Consider the following 23,362-nt stretch of genomic DNA (forward strand, 5'->3'; position numbering starts at 1 on the left):
ATTATTTCAAACAATGGAGGAATCAATAAATACCAATAACTTTTGGAACAATTGGAACACTCTCTATAGACCACAAAAGGAAGAATTGGCCATTCAAAATGAGAACATATGGAGGACACACTTTGAAAATCTGTACAAAACAACTGAAACAAATCCTGCTCGAAATGAAATAAAAACCAAATTAGAAATCCTGAAATAAAAAATTAAAGACAATCAGAATCCCCTGGATTTCCCAATCACAGTAAATTAGCTAACAGACAGACTACATGCACTAAAACCCAACAAAGCATGTGGCATCGACGGAATATTAAACCAAATGATCAAACACACAAATAATCAATTCAAAACTGCAATAACCAAATTATTCAACATTGTTTTGAGTGCAGGATATTTTCCAGACACCTGGAATCAAGGCCTAATTACACCCATCTTTAAACAAGGAGACAAGTTTGATCCGAGCAATTACAGAGGCATATGTGTCAATAGCAGCCTGGGGAAAATATTCTGTTCGATTATTAACACAAGATTACAAAACTTTCTCAAAACCCACAAAATCTTGGAAAAAAGTCAAATTGGATTCCTGCCCAAACACTGAGCATCTGACCACATTTATACCCTCCACACTATCATTGATAAACATGTACACCAAAACAAAACCAAAATCTTTGCTTGCTTTATCGACTTTGAAAAAGCTTTTGATTCAATCTGGCATGAAGGACTCTTCCTAAAACTACTGGAAAATGGGATTGGAGGGAAAACTTTTGATTTAATCAGCACCATGTATAAAAACAATACATGTGCTGTAAAAATAGGGAATAATCGAACATAATTTTTCTCTCAACAACGAGGAGCCCATTGAGCCCCACTCTGTTTAACATTTATATAAATGAATTAGCCAAAGAATTAAACAATTCGACTGCCCCTGGCCCAACCCCAACTGAATCAGAAATCAAATGTCTCCTCTATGCAGATGATTTAGTCATTCTGTCAAAAACAAAAGAGGGACTACAACAGCTCCTCGACATCATAGAGACATTCAGTCAAACATGGGCTCTTAAAATCAATCTAGCAAAAACAAAAATAATGATTTTTCAAAAGAGACCCAGGTGTAAGGAAAATAAACACACTTTCAGAGCGGGAAACCAGGTCCTCCAACACACCCATGAATACAGCTATCTGGGACTAAAAATCAGCTCAACAGGGAACTTCAATCTGGCTGTGAATGAACTGAAAGCAAAGGCACTGAGAGTCTTCTACATGATCAAAAATACAATTCAATTTGAAATTCCAATTCAAACCTGGCTAAAAATCCTAAAAGCAATCATCGAACCAATCGCTCTTTATGGCGGCTAAAAATCCTAAAAGCAATAATCGAACCAATCACTCTTTATGGCAGTGAGATATGGGGACCCCTAAAAACCCAAGATTTCTCCAAATGGGAAGAAGAAGAAATTGAAATTATGCATACCTAAATTTGTAAAAGCATCTTAAAAGTTTACAGAGCAACCCCAAACAACTCGTGCAGAGCTGAATTAGGACAATACCCATTGTTAATTAGTATTCAAAAGAGAGCTGGGAAATTCCACCAGCACCTGAGATGCAGTGATGCGAGCTCTTACCAGACTGAAGCCCTGCATTGGCAGGAGCAGAACCTGCAGAAGAGTGCCCTTTACAGCTGGTCCTCAAACTACACCCAAACCAGCACAGCACAATCCGGCCCAACCATATCACACCAGATGCCACTAAATTACTAAAGAAGATGGAGCTGTATTTAGACCTGAAAAGAGACTACAAACCAGCAGAATACCTGTGTGAGCTGTGCAAAAGATCACAAATAAAGAAAGACACTAACAAAATACAGACTGAGTGATCACTGTCTGGCTATAGAGAGAGGACGACACCGACAGAGATGGCAGCCGCGAGAACAGAGACTGTGTTCACTGTGCTCACAGAAAGAGCTGGAAACAGAGGAACATTTCTTACTGCACTGTGATTACTATCACAACATTAGAGCTGCATATTTCCCCAAATTAAGCCACATTACCATTGGCATTACCAAATACAGAAAAATTAAGTCACATTTTAGGGGAAGATTCCAAAATGATCACAACAGCAGCAAGATATGTATCAGCCTGTCACAAACTAAGACTGCCAGCCAGTGGACAAAACTGAAGCAAGAGCATTTCTTACATGTACTGTTGTGCAATTTTTTTTTTTTTTTTTTACAATGTCTTTAATATTTTTCTTGTTTCTTGTTTGTGGAAAAAAAAGAAAGTACACGTACTTATTTACTTAATTATTTTATATATCTATTGTTGTTTTGTTTATGTATTATATAATTGTTTATTCCTTATTCATGTAATGGACAATGGCTTTGGCGATGCTGTGCAAGTCATGCCAATAAAGCTCTGAATTTGAATTTGAATTTGAGAGAGAGAGAGAGAGAGAGAGAGAGAGAGACAGACAGAGAGAGAGAGAGAGAGGATGTATGTGGTGACAGGGATGCTCTATCACAGGATACATCACCATTTTCCCACCTTGTTCATGTGCAATACTCTCAAACAAACAAAGGAAAGGAAACTTCAACATTCATCACAGAACTGATGTGCTCCTCGTCCATGCGAAGGCTTTTATATTTTCCCTGGCCCAAAACAAATAACATCTAGTTTACAGAGCCCCAATTGAGGCCTATTATATTATTGAAAACAGTTCTATTGTGCAGAATCTTAGGTGAGACCTGTGAAAGCAACTAGAAAGATCGATATAATATCGGTTTATTGCGTGGAACTAATGTTTGAAACATAAAGAGTTTTTTTAAGAGGTATTGTCTGAAATAAAATGTTACATATGAACAATTTCACACACGAAAGGAATGACACTGTTATGCAGCATTAATTTGTCAAATCAAACATCAGCGGTGCGTCCTGATATTTCTGACTCCAGATGAGCTGGAACTACATTCTCTAATGTTCACCTGATATTTTGCATGCTTTAGCTATTGTTGCAGAAATTGTGCCTTATTTTTTTGAAGTGCTTATTTCCTGCCTGGTTTCATCATTTCCTGCTCAAGGGACAAATATCACATGCGTGTAGTGATTGCCTGAGAAACAATGCATGTAGCACAATGGAATCGCTGTCTGTGTATCACGGGGCCATCAGCCGAGAGACGTGCGAGGTGCGTCTGTGTGAAGCGGGCAGAGACGGCAGCTATTTAATTCGAGACAGTGAGAGCGTTCCCGGCGCATACTGCCTCTGCGTTCTGTAAGTCCTCCAGAAATCTCTGCTTTTTCTCATTTAGCCTCAAAATGTCACTCAAGTTAAACAAGTATATATACATATAAATATATATACATATAAATATATATACATATATATATATATATATATATATATATATATATGCTGTAGAAATGCTTTTCACTCAGAAATTTTACAAACAATTACAAAGAAATGGCAAATACCACATTAACTTAAATATGAAATTTTGAAGCAGAAAAACTGAAAAAAAATGTTTTACAGTGTAGCCTGTTTTTCCTTGTAGAGGTTCAGACTGTGCTGGTTTGTGCTTGTTTTGACCTGACTTGATTTGCGCCGCAGGTGTAATGGTTTCGTCTACACGTACCGGCTCCAGAGAGACACAGCGGGCTCCTGGGCAGCCGAGGTGAGGGACAAACATCAAACATATAGAGACACAAACCAAAAATCAACCTCATACACAACCGCAGACACGATCATTAAAAACACTGAACCGTTCTGAAATGGTCTTCTTTGAACATTTGTATTTCAGGCAATTATATGACTAATAATTACCCCAATAATAATAATAATATGTATTTGCATAATTACGAAATTGTAGCATTTGTGTGTTTCCTCATTTGTAAGCTATATTTATCTTTTGTCCGTTGAATAAAAGCATCTGCACAAACAAAGAAAGATTGCGAATGAGTCATTCTCAGGAAACCATCTGTGTCTGAATTTTTCAAGAAAATAGGTTCTTGATTTTTTTATTATTGTTATTATCATTCATGCTATTATTTACATTTGTTTTAAAATGGTGTGAATTTGTGATATTACTACTTTTTAACCTTAAAAAGATGCATTGTTTCAACCCTGTCACATTAAGTCTGGAATATATATATATATATATATATATATATATACTGTATATATATATATAAACACACACACATTATATAACTGAAGAAAAAAAATAGTAATAGCCCATGACATTGCTCTTTCAAAACATGCTTTGTGCCTACATTCAACATTGTAGAACAGTGCATAAATATAACCCTAACAGACACACAAATTGGTTTATATACTAATGAAAAGCAACCTTTTATATTGAAGTTTGTTTTGCATGTGTAAGCGAGTTCAGTATTTTGTTCATCTATCAGTGATAATTATAAGACGCAACCGTGTGTTTTCTGAGAATGAGTCAAGCATATAGAGGTACAGAAAGGTATTGTCTGGATGGGGTGAGATTGAAAAGAGTGATTATACAGAGAGAGATCTGCCTCAGAGATGAGCTGTTTTATAAAGCTAACATCTCAACTTGAAACTACATGACATTATAGATACAGATCTGATATAGATGATATAAGGAAAACAATATGGGCAGTATTATCTTCATGCATTTCTAATTGCATATGGTACAACAGAAGTGGTTAGACCCATTTTAGTTTATCTGCTCAAGTTCACCAGCTCCTTGCAAATAGATTATACTGCTGCTGCTGCTACTGTTGTTTGTTCATTATTCATTTATTGTTTACAGACAGCACCAGGTCAGAATAAACGCTTGTTCCGACAAGTCAAGAATTTGATCAGCGCCTTTGAGAAACCGGACCAGGGCATCGCCGTTCCCCTCCTGTACCCCGTGACTGTCCAGAAGCCCTGCTAGAATGATCGTCACGACCATCAGCCGTAGACCTCCAAAACAAACTACAAGCATGTGGACATTACATCATTATATGATCATACTTTTTTACACATGTGGATTTCTGTACATATAAAAGCATTTGTATAAAAGGAAAACCAATAACCTGATTTTATAAAGTGTTTTCAATGTGGGAAATCGAGAAAGCTTTATCTAAATTGTTTAATATTGAGATCAATGGTCAGCAAATATTCCTAAAGTATTAACCCTGTCCTAAACATGCAGTTATTTAGGTTTATTATCATTACCAAAGCGACCTATAAAGTGCAGCATTATTTCATCCTCATCTCAGTAAGATTGGATTTCCTAAAGCATCATTATAATTTTGAATCTGAATAGATAACTGAATAAATTATGGTAATATAATTTTTATGCAGTGCATTTTAAAAAGTCACACATCATTTATTACAGGTTAATAACAATAATTCTATTTCAAAACATGTTTTGTGTTGTATACTAAATGTTTCATGGTTCAATTAGTCTGCTCATAAGATGGCACTTTAGCTGTAAATATGAAGATACATTTTTAGCTCTGACTGGATTTAAATCATACCGATTTAAAATTTTGACTACCCTTGACCATGCATTACATGAACATTTATTTTTTAATTTATTATAATTTTTTTGGGACAGAGCAAGAACATAAAGTGTTAAGCATTTCAAATGCATGCACACAGTTCAGTCGAATGATAAGCTTTGCCCTCTTTAACACTGTTAAAATAAATGCACACAGTAAACATTAACAACACTGAAATAAGTGTGAGCGGTTTATCTGTCAGTCATTTGAGTGTAAAAGTTGGGTTCATTACTATAGGTGACTAATATTAGAATATTAGAAATTATTTCAAATGAAAATAATATAAAGACCCTTAAATGTGTATACACACACACACACACACACACATAATTTACTGAAAATAAAATAATTATGAAAAGTACTTTACAAATAAATTGAATAGGATATTACAGTGGTTAAAATTAATTTGTCATTTTTATTAAAATAGTAAAGATGAGTAAAGTATATTTATTAATGTACTGTTGAATATAAGTATTGCAAACTAGTCTGATTCTTTAAAACAGTAGTTATTGGTGTTTGTCATGGCAGAAAGAAGGAGCCAATCCATGCTCCATACAGCCTGAAGATGCAGCCGATCATGCCGATCTTTTCATCATGTTTTAATGCTCTATAAACACTAGCGCTGTAAAAATCATCGCTTTCTAAGACAAAGTGTTACCCTCAAAACAAAACACATCAGTAGGTGCCATTAACAGTGTGTGATGGTTCATTGAGAGCCAGTGAATAGATGAGGAGAAAATTTGCTTTTCGTGGTTAATAATCACTTTAATACTGAGGTTTGCAACAACTCACGGCACAAGCTAACTGTTCATGTTAAAGTTCAAATGTATATACTGGCATAAGGGGAAAGTTATATTTTTAGAACTACATGCTGATTATATAACTATAATACAATATCCTAGAAAAATGCTGAGGACTTATAGATGTTTTTTTTTTTTATGTGCGCACGACATGGACTTGATGCTATGCTGAACCTCTGAGAAAATTCATCTGAGGTTCACAAATGACCCTTTGCTGCTGTTTTAGTGTTCACCTTTGGAAACCAATCAAACCGTAGAAGAAATGTAAAGGTCCACTGAAGCAAGACAAACTCACACAATCAGCCACATCAGAGTGAAACGAAACAGAACAAACCACCTCTTTCCTGCTCCTTCCATTGAGTTTTGGCTTTTCTGCTGTGGTTGCTTATTTCACACCTTAATAAGCATATTTTCCTTTTTAAAATAATCACATTTTCCTAATCGAAAGATGAATTCACCGCAACAGCCACCTACGCGCTGTCCTTTCATCTCAAAGCAGCAGTATCCCCATGTGATCAATGCGATCGCAATTGTGTGTGAGATGAAACAGTTCTGGGATGGAAACTGAAGCATCCAACATCTAAATGAAGTGCTGAAACGTCTTCAATAAATGTTCAAACATGTCCTCTCAAATATGTTCTGAATGACAATCTCCAGGATAACTAAACTGATTTAGAGAAGCACTGGTTTGATGGGGACTTTCCCTGCGATCGATTACATTGAAATGACGAGCATTTAAATGTCAAGCAATGAACTAGGTTTTAACAAGTTTTACTATTCTTCTTCTACTATAGCAGAGAATGAGTGGAATTGTTCCTCAGGGGATCTATAGCACACTATCTGATGTGATATTGTAGCTGACGGATGCATGGTTACAATTTTATCTCTAAAAGTATCAATCTTTGAAGTAAAGTAGTTCATAAAGTCATTACTGCTGTGCTGTTGGGAAATGTCAAATGTCTGTTGATGCTTTATTTTTCGTTAATTTAGCCACTGTATTGAATAAATACCTGAGGTTATGTTTGTTTTCTTCTAAAAGAGACGAAAAGTAATCAGATCTAGCAGTTTTTAATGCTTTTCTGTAGGATAGGGTACTTTCCCACCATGCAATACGAAATACCTCTAGTTTTGTTTTCCTCCAGCTGCGCTCCATTTTCCAGGCTGCTCTCTTTAGGGTGTGAGTGTGCTTTCCTTAATCTTCCTTAAGCGTAAAGGAGCAACCGTATCTAAAATGCTAGAAAAGAGAGAGTCCATAGTTTCTGTTACATCATCAAGTTGTTCTGATCTATTGGATATGCTGATGAATTGAGATAAATCAAGAAGATTACTTACAAAGCAGTCTTTTGTGGTAGAAGTGATGGTTCTACCATACTTGTAACAAGGAGTAGAATTTAAAGTTTTAGCTATATGAAGTTTGCACAAGACTAGATAATGATCTGAGATATTATCGCTTGGCTGCATAATTGTGAACAGGTTCACAATTAACATGATGTTTATTCACAACAGTCAGCCAGCAAAACAGGTGAGCAGGTGTGTGAGACGGCCACCACATCCATGCCGTCCACGTCCAGCCATATGTCAGTAAAAGTGATTTTTCCTGTCCTGTCAGCCGGTATACTGCTCGTAGCACATAATCTTCAATTGCACGCACAAATGTGGCGGCGCATGCTGTAGCCTGTATCATTTCATATCAAAGCACATAAGAAACTACGAGCATGCAATGTCGTAGTTATTTAATCAGTTAAGTCATTAAGTTACCAAAAAGGCAATTAAAACTTAAAATTGTGCATGCATGTAAGTATTTGTTATATGAGTTACATTTAAGAACATGTCTCTGAAATGCAGTGGTTTTCATAACTGTCCTGGAGCAGCAGCACAGTCTCCCTCATCCAACACACCCGATTCAACTCCTCAGCTCATTAGCAGAGACTTTAAGACCTGAAGTGGGTCAGAAAAGGTAAAGAGTTGTAATACGTGTCAGATCCGTGTCATGTTCAGCAGCGGCAGCTCATAAAGCAGCCAAACTAACCTAATAACCCAGCTGCTGTGATGTCTGCCAATCAAAAGAACAAAAGAGGAAATCAATAAGTTTTGTAGCTTTAAGGATTAATCTTTATTTAAATTAGAATTTAGTGTTTGATAACTTTATTCAATTTCTGTATATTTCATAATATCTGAAGGGCACAGGTAGCTAAATATGACATAACATGGCATAAATATGACAAACCCATCCAATGGGTTTATGTAAAGATTGTTTTAAGTTCACTTAAATTAGAAGGTTATTTTTTAAAGTCTAAAAATGGACAGCTCTCAATTATAGTAATGTTGAATGGCTAAAGTCAATGGTTAAATATTAGTCTCTATTTCATAGAGACACCAGTAGTATTGGTATCAGTGATACTTGCCTTCAGTCATAACAAAAGATGCCATTAAACAAATATTAAAAATATACTGTCTTTATGTTGTTTCTACATTAATTTGAATATTGAATGTGAAATTATTGTAATATAAAAGTATATTTAAAAACTTAAATTTTAGTTGGGATTAATCACAATTAATTTCAGAAAAAAAAGTGAAATTAATTCGTTTTTTTTGTTTTTCATCGATTGACAGCGCTAATACATATAATATATATGATAGAACAATATATGATTGTTCATGCAAAACAAAATAATACATATGACAGAATTGAGTGGTAAATTTGTTTTCTTTCTTTTTTGGAGAACAATTAAAATTTCACTTGTTTTCCAAAATGTTATTGCCCTGTTTTTTTGACTCAAGCAGGTGTGTGATGAGACCAATACAACAGCTTTCATCAATATAGTGCAAAAGTTCACGAGAGAAGCATGTGAGAAATGCGTTACACTTAACTACAGGCTCAAAGATTCTCTGAATGCTGGATGTTTAATTGCAGAATCACGGGTAATGTAGCTTTTAAACCAGGAATTGCACAGGTCTAAGTTTATAAGTCAATGTTAATATATATATATATATATATATATATATATTTATTTTTTTTATTTTTTTATTTTTTTTCTGTGGAGAAAATCATTAGGCTTAAACTTTTTTCATTTCCTCTGTATTGTTAATATTCCTACATCCTACAATATTCCTGTACGTTTCTACAGTGAATTAGATTTTTGTATTTGCTCCAGAAGAGCTGGATAACTGGAGAATAATGATGGCAAATTTAAATTTACTGTATGTCATTGCACCAAAGCGCCTGATGTGCTGAGCGTCATCATGCATGCTTTATGTGCCATTATATCTGTCACAAACTTTATAAGAAATTGTACTAAATTGGACCACAGATAATTTAGACCACAAAACATAACGTGCAGTTTTCTGGACACATCAAACTGAAAGTAAAAACTAGAGCCACGTGTAGTCATGTCAATTGTGTGCGGTGGTCTGCGGTTCAGGTGCTGGTGATGCAACACTTCAGAGGGCTGAGGGTGTTTAGTGTTGCGTGTGTCGCTGTCTGCACCTGCAGCAAACAAACACACTTACTCTACGCTGCCTCCCGCCTCTCTGTCTGTCTCTCTCCACTCATGAGGTTTGTACTGTTTACACCATGCAGCGCAATCTAGCACTTGTGCACTGCAGGGCTGATCGTTCCACATGACACATATGATCTGCAGGCAGCAGCACATCCATGCCGCTAGCACAGGTCATGTGGAAAGAGCCGGCGATGCGAACATGGTACGTGTTTTGTGTCTCTTCTGCAAAAAAATGTGGTTAAACTGTAAACATGTGTGGCTGCAGCTCCCTGTCTCTATCTGATACGTGCAAAAGCTAACCGTTATAGTGTTTTATCACCATCTTTTGTTTTGTTTTTTTCAATGCATAGTCACTCTCCTTCAGCTTCCTGTGTACGATTCGGTTGCAAATCTCCAATGAAAGGCTGGAAATATTGGGGCGCATGCCAAATGAAAAACGGTTTCCTGTTTGTGCACTCTCACTTTGAGAAGTTGAGCTCTTCGCACCTTCGCAAAATCTTCCCACAGTTTGGGGCGTTGAATTTTTCTCAGTATCTGACATCTAGCCCCATTATATGCAGTTTCATAAACTCCCACCAGGGAGATTTAAATGATATTTTGACCTCTGAAATCTGGTAAGTCTAGTTTTCAGAGATGAGGGTATTCTTTTGCAATTTGATCACATAATGCTGAACTGTCGGTAAAATAAGCCACTGGGACTGCAGCGGTGGAAACTTTCCTTTTCCTTTTCTTTTTTATGATCCTATATACAGCAGGGGACAACAGTCCTGCTCAGAGTTCAGCTCCATGTCAAGTCACCTTTATTTATATAGCGGTTTATACAATATAGATTGTGTCAAAGCAGCTTTACAGTGTCTAACAGGACAATAGTTCTGGTTCTACTTGTTCTAGTAAGAACTGTAGCTGCTGCATTTTGGACCAGAGTTTGTTTATTAAGCATGCAGAACAAAAACCCAATAAAGCATTACAATAATCTAACCTTGAGGTCATAAACGCATGAACTAACGTTTCTGCATTTGACATTGAGAGCATAGGTCGTAATTTAGATATATTTTTGATATGGAAAAATGCAGTTTTACAAATGCTAGAAACGTGGCTTTCTAAGGAAAGATTGCTATCAAATAGCACACCTAGGTTCCTAACTGATGACGAGGAATTGACAGAGCAGCCATCAAGTCTTAGACAGTGTTCTAGGTTATTACATGCTGACAGTGTTCGAACTATACCGTGGAACCCAATTTATTTATTTTTTTTTAGGGGGGTGGGGGTTGGGGTTTCGTGCGAAAGAGGGCTTACAATGACTTACAAAGATACATAACAGCTACAAGTGTATGCACTACTTGCTTTATGCAAGCACTATATAGGATAAATCACTATACAGGATTTACGCTATTATACTTTATCGACACAAATTGATAGGTGAAACAACAAACAGCCACCCACAAATAGTCTAGAAACAAAGTGAGGGTTTTGGTCCAAAAATTAAAACCTCTGGGGTTTTTTTTTTTTAGAATTTAGCAGTAGGAAATTACTAGACATCCAGTTTTTTATATCAACTATGCATTCCGTTAGTATTGCGAATTGGTAACAAGTATTTCTTTAACACATATAATATCATATTTCTTTATAATACATCTATTAAAGATTATCTGATGCAAGTTCCAACCTGTTAGATCTGTTAGGGCAACTCTAACTCTGATCAAACACAGCTGAACCAGCTAATCACCCTCAGGCCATCATCCAAGATGTGGATGAGTGTGTTTCTTCATCAGATTTGGAGAAATGTAGCATTGCATCAGTGTCTCAGCAATGGATGCGCTCTGCAGTGAATGGGTGCCGTCAGAATGAGAGTCCAAACAGCTGATAAAAACATCACAATAATCCACAAGTAATCCACTCCACTCCAGTCCATCAGTTAACATCTTGTGATGCCAAAAGCTGCGTGCCAAACACTGTCGCTTTCGGCTAAAATACAAATCCATTATATTGCCTTCTGACAAACACACTGCTTTTCACTTCACAAGATGTCACAGACCATGTCAGCTGAAAAGGTAAAAAGAAATTTGAGCAAAATGTTACGTAACAGCCAGCTGTTATTGTACCAGTACATTTCTCCATGTTAATGTTTGTTCATTCTGGTTACATTCGTTTGGATTATATTAGTGCCATCTTGTGGCTAGAGTTTTGTTTACCATTACTTTTCAACTGGTTTTCTTCAAGGATCCAGATTTTACATTGAATTTAGATTTTACATGTACCCTGACGCAGATACACAGATACATCACAGAGACATTCGAGTTGTGTGTTTTCATCGGAAATATGTATTTTTTTAGTGTTTGCCCATTTCCAATGTGCTTCTAAAATATTTACAGTTAGAGAATTAATAGACACTTAGACGATGTTTGTAAAACTGCTTTTTAAATCATTTTTATCAGATGTTTGAACAAAACAGATGCTTTCCAGATAAAACATTCTTTTAACAGACATCTTGGAGATGTATATGTAAATCACACAATTTTGTATTGTAAAGAAAGATGTCAAACACTAAATAGATGTCTATCTTTACATATGTGCACCTTTATTTCCAATAATCAGAGTAATGACTTAATAGCAGTAAGATGTTCATTTGCCTGTTTATTGTGATTAAAATGGGCTTATGCCACATACTTTACAATGATTATGGTTGCTACGATTGTGAGTTTAATTGCATAAATTTGATTGAAGTATTGTGTTTACATGAGGTAAAGATTAATTTAAATTTTGCCTAAATCTCATTATAATCACGTTATGAGGGTGCATGTAAACATATATTAACATTACCATCTAAGGGTTCATGCTCTCAGCAGCTAAGTTTATCACACAAAATGCTTCAGTTACTAACGTAACCTAGGTTCCCTGAGATAAGGGAACTAGCGTTGCGTCGCTGATGCTTATGGGGAAACTCCTGTTTACTCTGATACTGAAGCCTAATTTGTTCACATTTGTGTAACTGCACGAACCAATGGTGCTTCAACCCGGCAAAAGGGGAGGAGCCGACCGCTATATAAGTCAGCTCTGAGCGCCATTTCGTCAGAATCTTTTGACTGAAGTGACAGTCATCGATTCGCGTGCAGCCTAATAGCATGGCAGTCTACACAATGCTCGTTCCCTTATATAAGGGAACCGAGGTTACGTTAGTAACTGGAGGGTTCCTTTTTGAACCATCTCTCCCATTGCGTCGATGATGCTATGGGGAACGCATCCAATAGCTCCGTGCTATACACAAGTGCAGAACAAAGCTGCTCTGCGAGCCCAGCCCTACAATAAGACCAAAACTATTAGGCTGGGGACTACATAACATAACCCTCTCCACTTACAAATGGGATTAGGTAGAATTAAGCGGACAAGATCCGTGCCTGCAAGGCAGGGACTACCAAGTTATAAAATCTATGACCAGCTGGCAGCTACACAAATATCACCAATAGAAATCCCACTGGACCATGCCCAGGAGGAGGCCATTCCTCTGGTGGAGTGGGCATTTACACCTATAGGACACTTCACCAGGACGTGGTGCCCCCTTAAGGCCGTTAGGAAGGTTTTTAGGGCTAGAAAAACTGCCATCATCTCGAGGCAGTTGATGTGTAAGCATGGCCGGCCCTGACTAATTTGGTGCCCTAGGCAAGATTTTAGCCGGTGCCCCCTGCATCGCAGCCAATTCCACCACCGATCATTCACACAGAAACTGCATAGCTTTATGACATAAAACAAATTACATATGAAATAAATAAGATGGTTGCACAAAAAATAAATAAACTGACATTAACTCAGCTAGCTATTTAAATTAGAGAACTTTATCATCCAAAGGCAGCTACAATACTAACATTTAAATCTTAATTTCTTCATTTCAGACATTCATAAATTTAGGGATGCACTGATCTTAACTTTTCATGACAGAATCCAATACTTATTTTTAATGTATTTTATTTAAACGAAAGAATGAAAATATGAGTATGCCTATAGGACGAATATGGTTAGCTGCTTTATTAGCCTATATTTTGATCTAAATTAGACTGTATAATTTCAAAACCTGAAGCAAAAACAGAATGGTCTGACTTTAGCTTTGTGAAATTAGGCTACATAAAACATACCAAACAGCAGATGGGCTGAATGAAAATGTAAATTCACTCTCTGTCAGCAGGTGGCGCTTAAGGAACAGCAGTGATGCATTGTTTCCTTGATTACCTCTGTAAACACTAAATGCACTATACAGAGGCAAGATGAAAGGAAAATGCCATCTAAACTGTTTCTTAAGACAGTCAGTTCCCCTCAGAGATACATTCATACTTTGCACAATGTGAACAGTGAGCTTGCTCTGCCTGCTAATGTATTGTCTCCTCTTTGCGTCTCTGGCCGCCGTTAATGCCGTTTACAGACTCTGCAATAAAACAAAAAAACGCCCGGTTCCGATTTATGGTCGATCGGTGCATCTCTGCTCAAATTCAAATATTAAACTGCTTTTATTTTGGGGGTTTGCCAGCAAATAAATAAATGCGCTGTGTGTCATGGGCTGCACTCGAACACATTACCGCTTCACTCTGAAAACTGCAGCGCATAGGTATTTTTATTTAATCACAGTCTTCGCGATATGACTATGGCATTAAGCCATAATGCGATATCGATTATATGTTGATATATAGTGCACCCCTAATTAAAATAATATTATTAAAAAAATTAATAAATAAAAAAACTTAACTCATTTGCCTATTTCGCCTATGCGACGGGCCGGCCCTGTGTGTAAGCACTGCTCCAGTGTAGCGTCTGGACCAATCAAACACACAATATATATTTTGCTTTTATATTTAACAAATACTCTGTAACCCCCCTCAGTTAACAAGCCATACGAGGACCCATGAACCCTTCCCCCCGGAATGCGTAACACCCCTGGAAGCCGAAACAGGCCCATGACCATGACCATGACCATGACCATGACCATGACCATGACCATGACCATGACCATGACCATGACCATGACCATGACCATGACCATGACCATGACCATGACCATGACCATGACCATGACCATGACCATGACCATGACCATGACCATGACCATGACCATGACCATGACCATGACCATGACCATGACCATGACCATGACCATGACCATGACCATGACCATGACCATGACCATGACCATACATCAACATACAATACCGGACGCTGGAGCACACACAGGGAACACTATTTATACACACAGGAGGAGGGGATGACGAGACACACCTGGGAGCAATGAAACATCGAGGGAAACACCTGGGACAAATGAACTTAATTAATCAGGACAGGAACAGGAAACTAACCAAATAAGGGCATAGGAAGGCACATGGGGAGCAAGACACACACAAAACATGGAACAGAGTCTGACAATAGCAAAGCGACAGGATTTCATTTATTTTCCAGTGTAACAAACAATTAGTTCCCATGGTCAATCGATATGCTAATATATAAGCAAACTAAAATAACTTTAAGAATAACAAAAGTTTAATATCTTGAGAACCACATAATTTAAAAGATGTTAATGGTCATTATAACAGTTAAAACAACATGCATGCTCAGACATGAGGGGCAGATGCTCAAGTGAAAAGGGATCCCTCTCATAATTATTCATAAAAAGTAGGGATGCACCGATACCGATACTGGTATCGGTGCTGCTGCAAACCCAGCTGTAAAAAAAACTTCTCAACCCGAATCGTTTCTTCTGCCCTGAAACAAAGCGCTTTGCTTGAGTTTACCCACGGAGAGTTTCAGGAAAACAAGACTGAACATTCAGCCCACTTCATAGAAAATACTGAGATATACAGTACTGTACACAAGTCTTAGGCCATTAGTATTTTCACCAAAAAAATGGTTTAAAGTCAGTTATTTCTCTCTTTTGCTGTAGTGTGTCAGAATATCAGTTCACATTTCTAATCAATTCTTTAGACATTAATTGTAATAATCCAGTGAGAGTTCTGTATGAACAACACACAGCGATCTGATCTGACCATCATCAGTCTGTCTGGGATTACATGAAGAAACTGAGACAGACTCAATCCAGAAGAACTGATGCTTCAAGAAACCTTCTTGCAAAGCTCCCTGAAAAACAAGTGCAAGTGCGCAGAGGACAGAAGCTGCTTTAAATGCAAAGGGTGCTCACACCAAATATTGATTTGATTTAGTTAATGGAAGTTAACTGGAAAAGAAAATCTATTTATGACATTATTTTTGAAAGCATCCTCAGCATTTGTTGTGCCTAAAACTTCTCACAGTACTGTAGCTTTGCAGGAAGGTTTCTTGAAGCGTCTCGGAGTCGTGGCCACAGTTCTTTTGGATTGAGTCTGTCTCAGTTTGTTCTGTTTCTTCGTGTAATCTCAGACAGACAGATGATGATCAGATCAGATCTCTGTGTGGAGCACTGGCTGCTGTCAGACTCCTAAACATACAAAAATCTCACTGGATTATTACAATTAATGGCAAAAGGAATGTTTGGAAATGTGAACTGATATTTCCTACTGACACACTACAGCAAAAGATAACAGACTTAAAGGGGTCATATGATGCTGCTAAAAATAACATTATTTTGTGTATTTGGTGTAATGAAATGTGTTTATGCGGTAACCTTAAACCTTATGTGTTTAAGGTTCAAAAAACACATTATTTTCCACATACTGTACATTATTGTTTCTCCCGTGCGCACTCCAGGGGCTGTTTTCTGTATGCTCACAAAACCACCATTGAGTACTAAATAGAGTTATTTTTCACAGCTTTTTGCGCTTAAGTTGAGAAAGGAAGCACATTTGGATCGGTGCATTTAGCAGCCTAATAAATCTGTGCTGCCTGTCACTAATCAAACGACAAAAGACTGAATCACTTTTGTGACTTGAATCTGTTTTTAATTTAGTTTAATTCATTTCTGTATATTTCAGTTCCTGAATACTACTGTTACACAGAAACGAAATTCAGGTCTTGAGTTATTAGCTGATAATATTGGTTAAACAAATTACAATATTCAGTGATGTGATGTGTTCTATGTGTGGAGTGACGTCTGCCACAGTCACAACATAAAAACAAAAAACAAATAAAAAGCAAACATGTAGTGTTAATAGTCACTAATTTTAGTTAACTTACACTAACAGTCAGTTTTTGAACAGTAAGTTTTCTTTAAAGAAGACTCTTCTGCTCACCAAGCCTGCATTTATTTGATCCGAAATACAGCAGAAGCAGTAAAATTGTGAAATATTATTACTATTTAAAATAACTGTTTTCTGTGTGAATATCTATTAAACTGTCATTTATTTCTGTGATGCGCAGCTGAATTTTCAGCAGTCTTCAGTGTCACATGATCTTCAGAAATCAGTCTAATATGCTGATTTGCTGCTCAAGAAACATGTATTATTATTATTATGTTGAAAACAGCGGAGTAGATTTTTTTTCAGGTTTCTTTGATGAATAGAAAGTTGAGAAGAACAGCATTTATCTGTAATATAAATTTTTGTAACATTAGAAATGTCTTTATCAACAATTTAAAGCATCCTTTCTAAATAAAAGTATTAATTTCTATAAAACCCCCCCCCACAAAAATTATACTGACTCCAAGCTTTTGAATGGTAGAGTGTATAGTATTAAAAAAGCTTTTTATTTCAGATAAATGCTGATCTTTGGATCTATGTTCATCAAAGAATCCTGAAAAAATAAATATACTCAACTGTTTTAAATATTAATAATAATAAATGTTTCTTGAGCAGTAAATCAGCATATTAGAATGATTTCTGAAGATCATGTGACGCTGAAGACTGGAGTAATGATGCTGAAAATTCAGCTGCGCATCACAGAAATAAATTACAGTTTAACACATATTCACACAGAAAACAGTTCTTTTAAATAGTAATAATATTTCACAATATTACTGCTTTTGCTGTATTTCTGATCAAATAAATGCAGGCTTGCTGAGTAGAAGAGACTTCATTAAAACACATTAAAAATCTTACTGTTCAGAATCTTTAGACTGGTAGTGTGTGATATGATCAATTTAAATGGATTTTTATTCTTACTGTAAAATAATGGAAGATTAGGTCATGAATATTGTCTCAAAAATCATGGAAATTTCAAGGTAAAAATGTTTCTGCAGTCGGGACGTGGAGCTCTGTGAGTACAGCATCACACACCCGTCAGAAAGCTACTTTCAGACACAGACGTGAGGTGAGAGACTCCTCCTGTGTGATATCTGACCGCCAGCACTGGCAAAAATACCTGGACTTTAGTCCATGCCGAGTATTAAGTTGCCGCTGAAATACCCATTTTTCTGAGTACAGACTCAAGACCTAGCACTGGGTTTCATTTGCTTTTTAACAAAATAACCAAGTAAACAAACTAAACTATGTTTTAGAAATAACCAGGCTCTTATCAGTTCCTGTAGTGCAGTATAGTAGTGGTAAATCTATGAAGGTAATTTAATGCCTAAAAGATTTGCATACGCAGGGTAAGAGTTGTGGAAGTGTACATAAGACTGTAAGTGTAAATTAAATTTGCATGCGCAACAGAAGTGTGGCATATCAAGATGCTGATTAGACAGCATGATTATTGTACAGGTGTGCTTTAGGCTGGCCACAATAAAAGGCCACTCTAAAATGTGCAGTTTTACTGTATTGGGGGGTCCAGGGGGGTCCGAAAACCAGTCAGTATCTGGTGTGACCACCATTTGCCTCACGCAGTGCAACACATCTCCTTCGCATAGAGTTGATCAGGTTGTTGATTGTGGCCTGTGGAATGTTGGTCCACTCCTCTTCAATGACTGTGCGAAGTTGCTGGATATTGGCAGGAACTGGAACACGTTGTCGTATACGCCGATCCAGAGCATCCCGAACATGCTCAATGGGTGACATGTCCGGTGAGTATGCTGGCCATGCAAGAACTGGGATGTTTTCAGCTTCCAGGAATTGTGTACAGATCCTTGCAACATGGGGCCGTGCATTATCATGCTGCAACATGAGGTGATGGTCGTGGATGAATGGCACAACAATGGGCCTCAGGCCCGCAAAAAGTGTTGCGTTTATAATTTTGTTCAGTATATAATGGTACACAACTTATAACGTATCATGTGTATGTAACATATCCACATTAAATGACTTTTTTAAAAACGTGTCATTCTTAAATTCTATATTCTATTATATATTCTAGTACTTCTAATTCTGGTTTGGTAATGATATGCAATAAAGCTGCTTTCAGATTATGATGGAAATGTTTAAATTGCTCAAACTCACTTTGAGGCTCTGTCACTTGTAATTTCCATTTAAAATGAAAACTTTGTGAACTGTGTGACGTAATGGTAAATGAATAACGTATTCTATTTCTATTTTATTTCTATTCTATTTTAAAGGCACAATATGTAATTTTCGCCGCTAGAGGGCACGTATTCAAAATAAACAAATAGACAAAAGCGTAGTTTGATGACGCCGAGACGCCGTGTGGAATCATGGGAGTTGTGGACTTCATCCCCACAGCCGATGCAATCTGACGGGACTCGGGCAGAAATCATGTTCATGGATGAGCTAATGATTTATTAACATATTAGAATGAAGCAGGGTGAGGCTGAAAGCTGTCGAAGGGAAACGAGGCCGCTGAACGAGCGCGACACACGGCTCGAAAGCAGCGGAGCTTTTATTATGCCACAGTCGACCGCTTTCGCAGCTTCCGGTCGTGCGTATATGGGGTAAAGCAGCGGAGCTTTTATTATGCCACCGTCGAGCGCTTCCGCTCCTTCTGGTCGTGTGTATGTAGGGTAAAGCAGCGCTGTTTTATCATACTAGATACATTTGAAAGTTCTGTTATAATGCTACTCTGTGCAGTTGTCACTGGTCTATTAAAACGCACAACATATTAAAGCGTCTTTGGTGTTTCCATGTTTTCTACAAAACAAAACCGGAAATCGAGAGGTTATGACGTCATTGGCAGGCGACACAATGACACTATGGACACTAATTTTAACTACTAGTTAAAATTGCTTATTTCTCTGGATTTAAACATTCTTCAAAACATTTGTGATAATGTAAGTACACAAGTCAGCAAAATATATAACACTGTTCTAGTGGTTTTTGGATATTTTAATAAAAAAATCTTACATATTGTGCCTTTAACTGAACATTGAGTGTTTACTATTGTCCTTTTGCATTGACACACTATTTTCCTATTTAATACTGTAATGCTGCTTTTGGCACAATCTGTATTGTTAAAAGCGCTATATAAATAAAGGTGACTTGACTATTCTTTAAAAAAAAATGCTGCACACAAATGGAAAAATTAAATGAGAACATAATTAGGTTCTTAGGAAAATTCCAACTTTTTCAATTGTTTTAAGACTTTATATAAATTGATTATGGAAGAGAAGTTAAAAGTCTGGCTAGGTGACAAGCACAAAATAAGTTTTAATAATCATAATAATGAATAATGAAATTTGTCATTGCTATATTTCATCTCTATTTAAAATGAAGAAGTCACAAAATATTTTTTTAATTATTATCAAGCTTTTATTTCTGAACTATTAGTAAATATTGTATTATAAGTAAAATAATTCTATCATGATATATATTATTATTATGAAATGCATTTTCTCATATCATAATTACAAGTGTCATTACAAGACTCTGTTCTGTTCTTGATTTAAACAGACATGGATCAAAGCATTGAAGGATGAAGAAGAATCGATGGCATGAAGCTCTACAGACGCTCCCTCAGGATGAATGAATGTAGAAACTGGAGCATGTGTAGCTCTCACGTTCCTTACAGTAAAAAACACACACAAAAAATAGCATGTGTATATATGATTTTGTATATCATTATTAAAAAAAATTTCGTGAGTATACATGCAGCATTGGTTTGTGCCAGTGTGCTAAAATGTTCAAAAATAGCAATAGAGCATAGCCAGTATTAATCAGTTTGTCCATATGAAAATATATTCTGCGTGAAATACATATATGACCCTGGAACACAAAAGCAGTCTTAAGTCGCTGGGGTATATTTGTAGCAATAGCCAAAAATACATTGTATGGGTCAAAATTATTGATTTCTCTTTTATGCCAAAAATCATTAGGATATTAAGTAAAGATCATGTTCCATGAAGATACTTAGTAAATTGCCTACCGTAAATATATAAAAACTTAATTTTTGATTAGTAATATGCATTGCTAAGAACTTCATTTGGACAACTTTTAAGATGATTTTCTCAATATTTAGATTTTTTTGCATCCTCAGATTCCAGATTTTCAAATAGTTGTATCTCTGCCAAATATTGTCCGATCCTAACAAACCCTACATCAATGGAAAGCTTATTTATTCAGCTTTCAGATGATGCATACATTTCAATTTCGAAAAATTGCCCCTTATGACTGGTTTTGTGGTCCAAGGTCACATATTTGAACTGTGTTATAAGATCATATAAGAATACATTTTCAGATATAAAAATCACAGATATGTCTTGGATTAATATTTATTAGCAGTGTTTAAGATATGATGCATCTTATGTTATCATTATGAAGCGTCAAGTGAGAGACACAAGTGCTGTAATCTCAGATGATTCATTTTGATATTGAGCATTCCTGAACAATAAAAACAATCCAGTCCTCAGTGTTACATCCTACTCTCTCAGTTGCACTCAACCACATTCTCATGGCAAATGTGGAAGAAAAGGGGCAGTTCAGCCAAACACGAAAACCATGTACTCCCATAACTGTGTGATTACCAACAATCTTCAACATCTAAAGTTAATGACAGAACTGTCCTTTTTTGGTTGAACTACCCCTTTAGTGTCTTCAGATTCCAGTGATTGAATCCAGAAGATAAATCGTCAGAGTTGATGTGTGTGAATCTCACAAAAACATGTCCAGGTCTCGTTTCATTCAAGCGCCACCATTCTTCAGCACATTTTTAGAAATCCAGTCATCTCTGTAGCAATCTGCACTTTTGCATGAGGTGACGTGGATTCATGAAAGCTTGTCTTCTGTGTGAGCTGTGCTTCCAACAAAACCAAGTGTATTATAAAGGGCTTTCCTATCTGGAAGGGAGATGAACTATTATAAGGTCCATCCTATTGACTGCCGCAGTCTTGTTTTGTTCCTGGCAATCCCTGTGGCCTACCATTACTTTGTTTTGAGCTGGACTGATAAAAACACCAGTAGGCAAAGACTCCATCCTCTGTGGAAAGCAAACACATAAATGCTTTAAAGCTTATGTGCACACCTGATGACGGCGAGTGAAGCCTGGAACCTGCTAAAACCATAATTTAGTGCAAAATGCATGTGTAGTTTCTTGCAGCTTAGCATCATGCATGACATGAAGGAGTAAAACACACCAGAAAACTGACGTAGAATTTAAACAGCCACCAGTTCTTCACATTATGACAACATTTTAAAGGACTAGTTCACCGATTTTCATCCAGCCACACTGTCAGCAGTATATAAATGAACAATGTGTGCTATTTCTCCAGGCCAGCACTCGTATCTCAACATTTAACACACGTCATCCAGTGGACGTCTGACAGCTGCAAGGCTTTTGTTAAAATTACAGATCATACGTTCACATGATGGGCCCTGTTTTGAACTTCTACATTATTATCTGTGCTATTTATAGACCTGAATCATGGTGTCTTTGGCAGCTCTGTCTTTATTCAAATAATGCTTTGCATATGTCTCTCTAAATATCACCATTCGAGCCACACTGCTCAGTTGGGCTATATGTGGTTGCTCTGTGAAAATATGAAATTTGCAGAGGTTGTACTTTCAACATTTCTATTGAAGACGTCTGTCCTTTAAATAAAGGCACACAAAGCCTGGTTACTGACAAACGTGGTCTTCCCAAGAAAGCCTTCACCCCAAACGCTTAAAAATGCATTATAGAGATGGGCAAAGCTGGAAAAGGCCATGAAAGCATCGCTAAAACCTGAGTTTTGTTTGTCCACAGGTTTATCAGGAGATTTTACAGGATAATGTCAGGACAGCAGTTCATGATGCATGCAATCACAAAACATCCTCAAATATGTGTATTCTTAAGCCAGTTCAGATGCTGGGACTTATCCTAAAGATGCCCGGAGTTTTTTTATTTTTTTATTATTATTTTTTTTTTTAGTCATATAAATCTAATGAAGCACTGACTCTTTGTTAAAGTCCTAAATATTTGATTTTATTTCTATTTACACACACACAGGCCTATAGAAAGATGCATAAAAAACCACAATGAAAATGTGCAAATGCATCTGCGCGCGCGTGACGCAAAGCGGAAGTCTCGTGGTCGCACGCATGTGACGTCACGCGGAACGCAGTGACTGTTTGTTGATGCTGGGACTTATCCTAAAGATGCCCGGAGTTTTTTTTATTTTTATTATTACTATTATTTTTAGTCATAGAAATCTAATGAAGCACTGACTCTTTGTTAAAGTCCTAAATATTTGATTTTATTTCTATTTACACACACACAGGCCTATAGAAAGATGCATAAAAAACCACAATGAAAATGTGCAAATGCATCTGCGCGCGCGTGACGCAAA

The 23,362-nt window shown here is 36.7% G+C and overlaps 1 protein-coding gene across 1 annotated transcript; it reads left to right on the forward strand.

Moving 5' to 3' along the window:
- The first annotated feature begins 3,097 nt into the window (after nt 1-3,097).
- LOC107564206 (SH2 domain-containing protein 1A-like) lies at nt 3,098-5,018 on the forward strand. Its single transcript, XM_016249213.1, has 3 exons — nt 3,098-3,261; nt 3,598-3,661; nt 4,775-5,018. Exons 1-3 carry the CDS (start codon nt 3,125-3,127, stop codon nt 4,898-4,900), a joined length of 327 nt encoding a protein of 108 aa, XP_016104699.1. The 5' UTR covers nt 3,098-3,124; the 3' UTR covers nt 4,901-5,018.
- Nucleotides 5,019-23,362: the final 18,344 nt, after the last annotated feature.

This window comes from Sinocyclocheilus grahami, unplaced genomic scaffold (assembly GCF_001515645.1).
Source record: "Sinocyclocheilus grahami isolate Dianchi unplaced genomic scaffold, SAMN03320097.WGS_v1.1 scaffold915.1, whole genome shotgun sequence".
Taxonomy (NCBI): Eukaryota; Metazoa; Chordata; class Actinopteri; order Cypriniformes; family Cyprinidae; genus Sinocyclocheilus; species Sinocyclocheilus grahami.

What these genes read in the sequence shown, in the direction of transcription:
- LOC107564206 (XM_016249213.1), top strand. Translation starts at nt 3,125, where the DNA reads ATGGAATCGCTGTCTGTGTATCACGGGGCCATCAGCCGAGAGACGTGC. An exon ending in GCATACTGCCTCTGCGTTCT is followed by an intron (nt 3,262 to 3,597) that starts GTAAGTCCTCCA and finishes TTTGCGCCGCAG; the next exon opens with GTGTAATGGTTTCGTCTACA. An exon ending in CGGGCTCCTGGGCAGCCGAG is followed by an intron (nt 3,662 to 4,774) that starts GTGAGGGACAAA and finishes TATTGTTTACAG; the next exon opens with ACAGCACCAGGTCAGAATAA.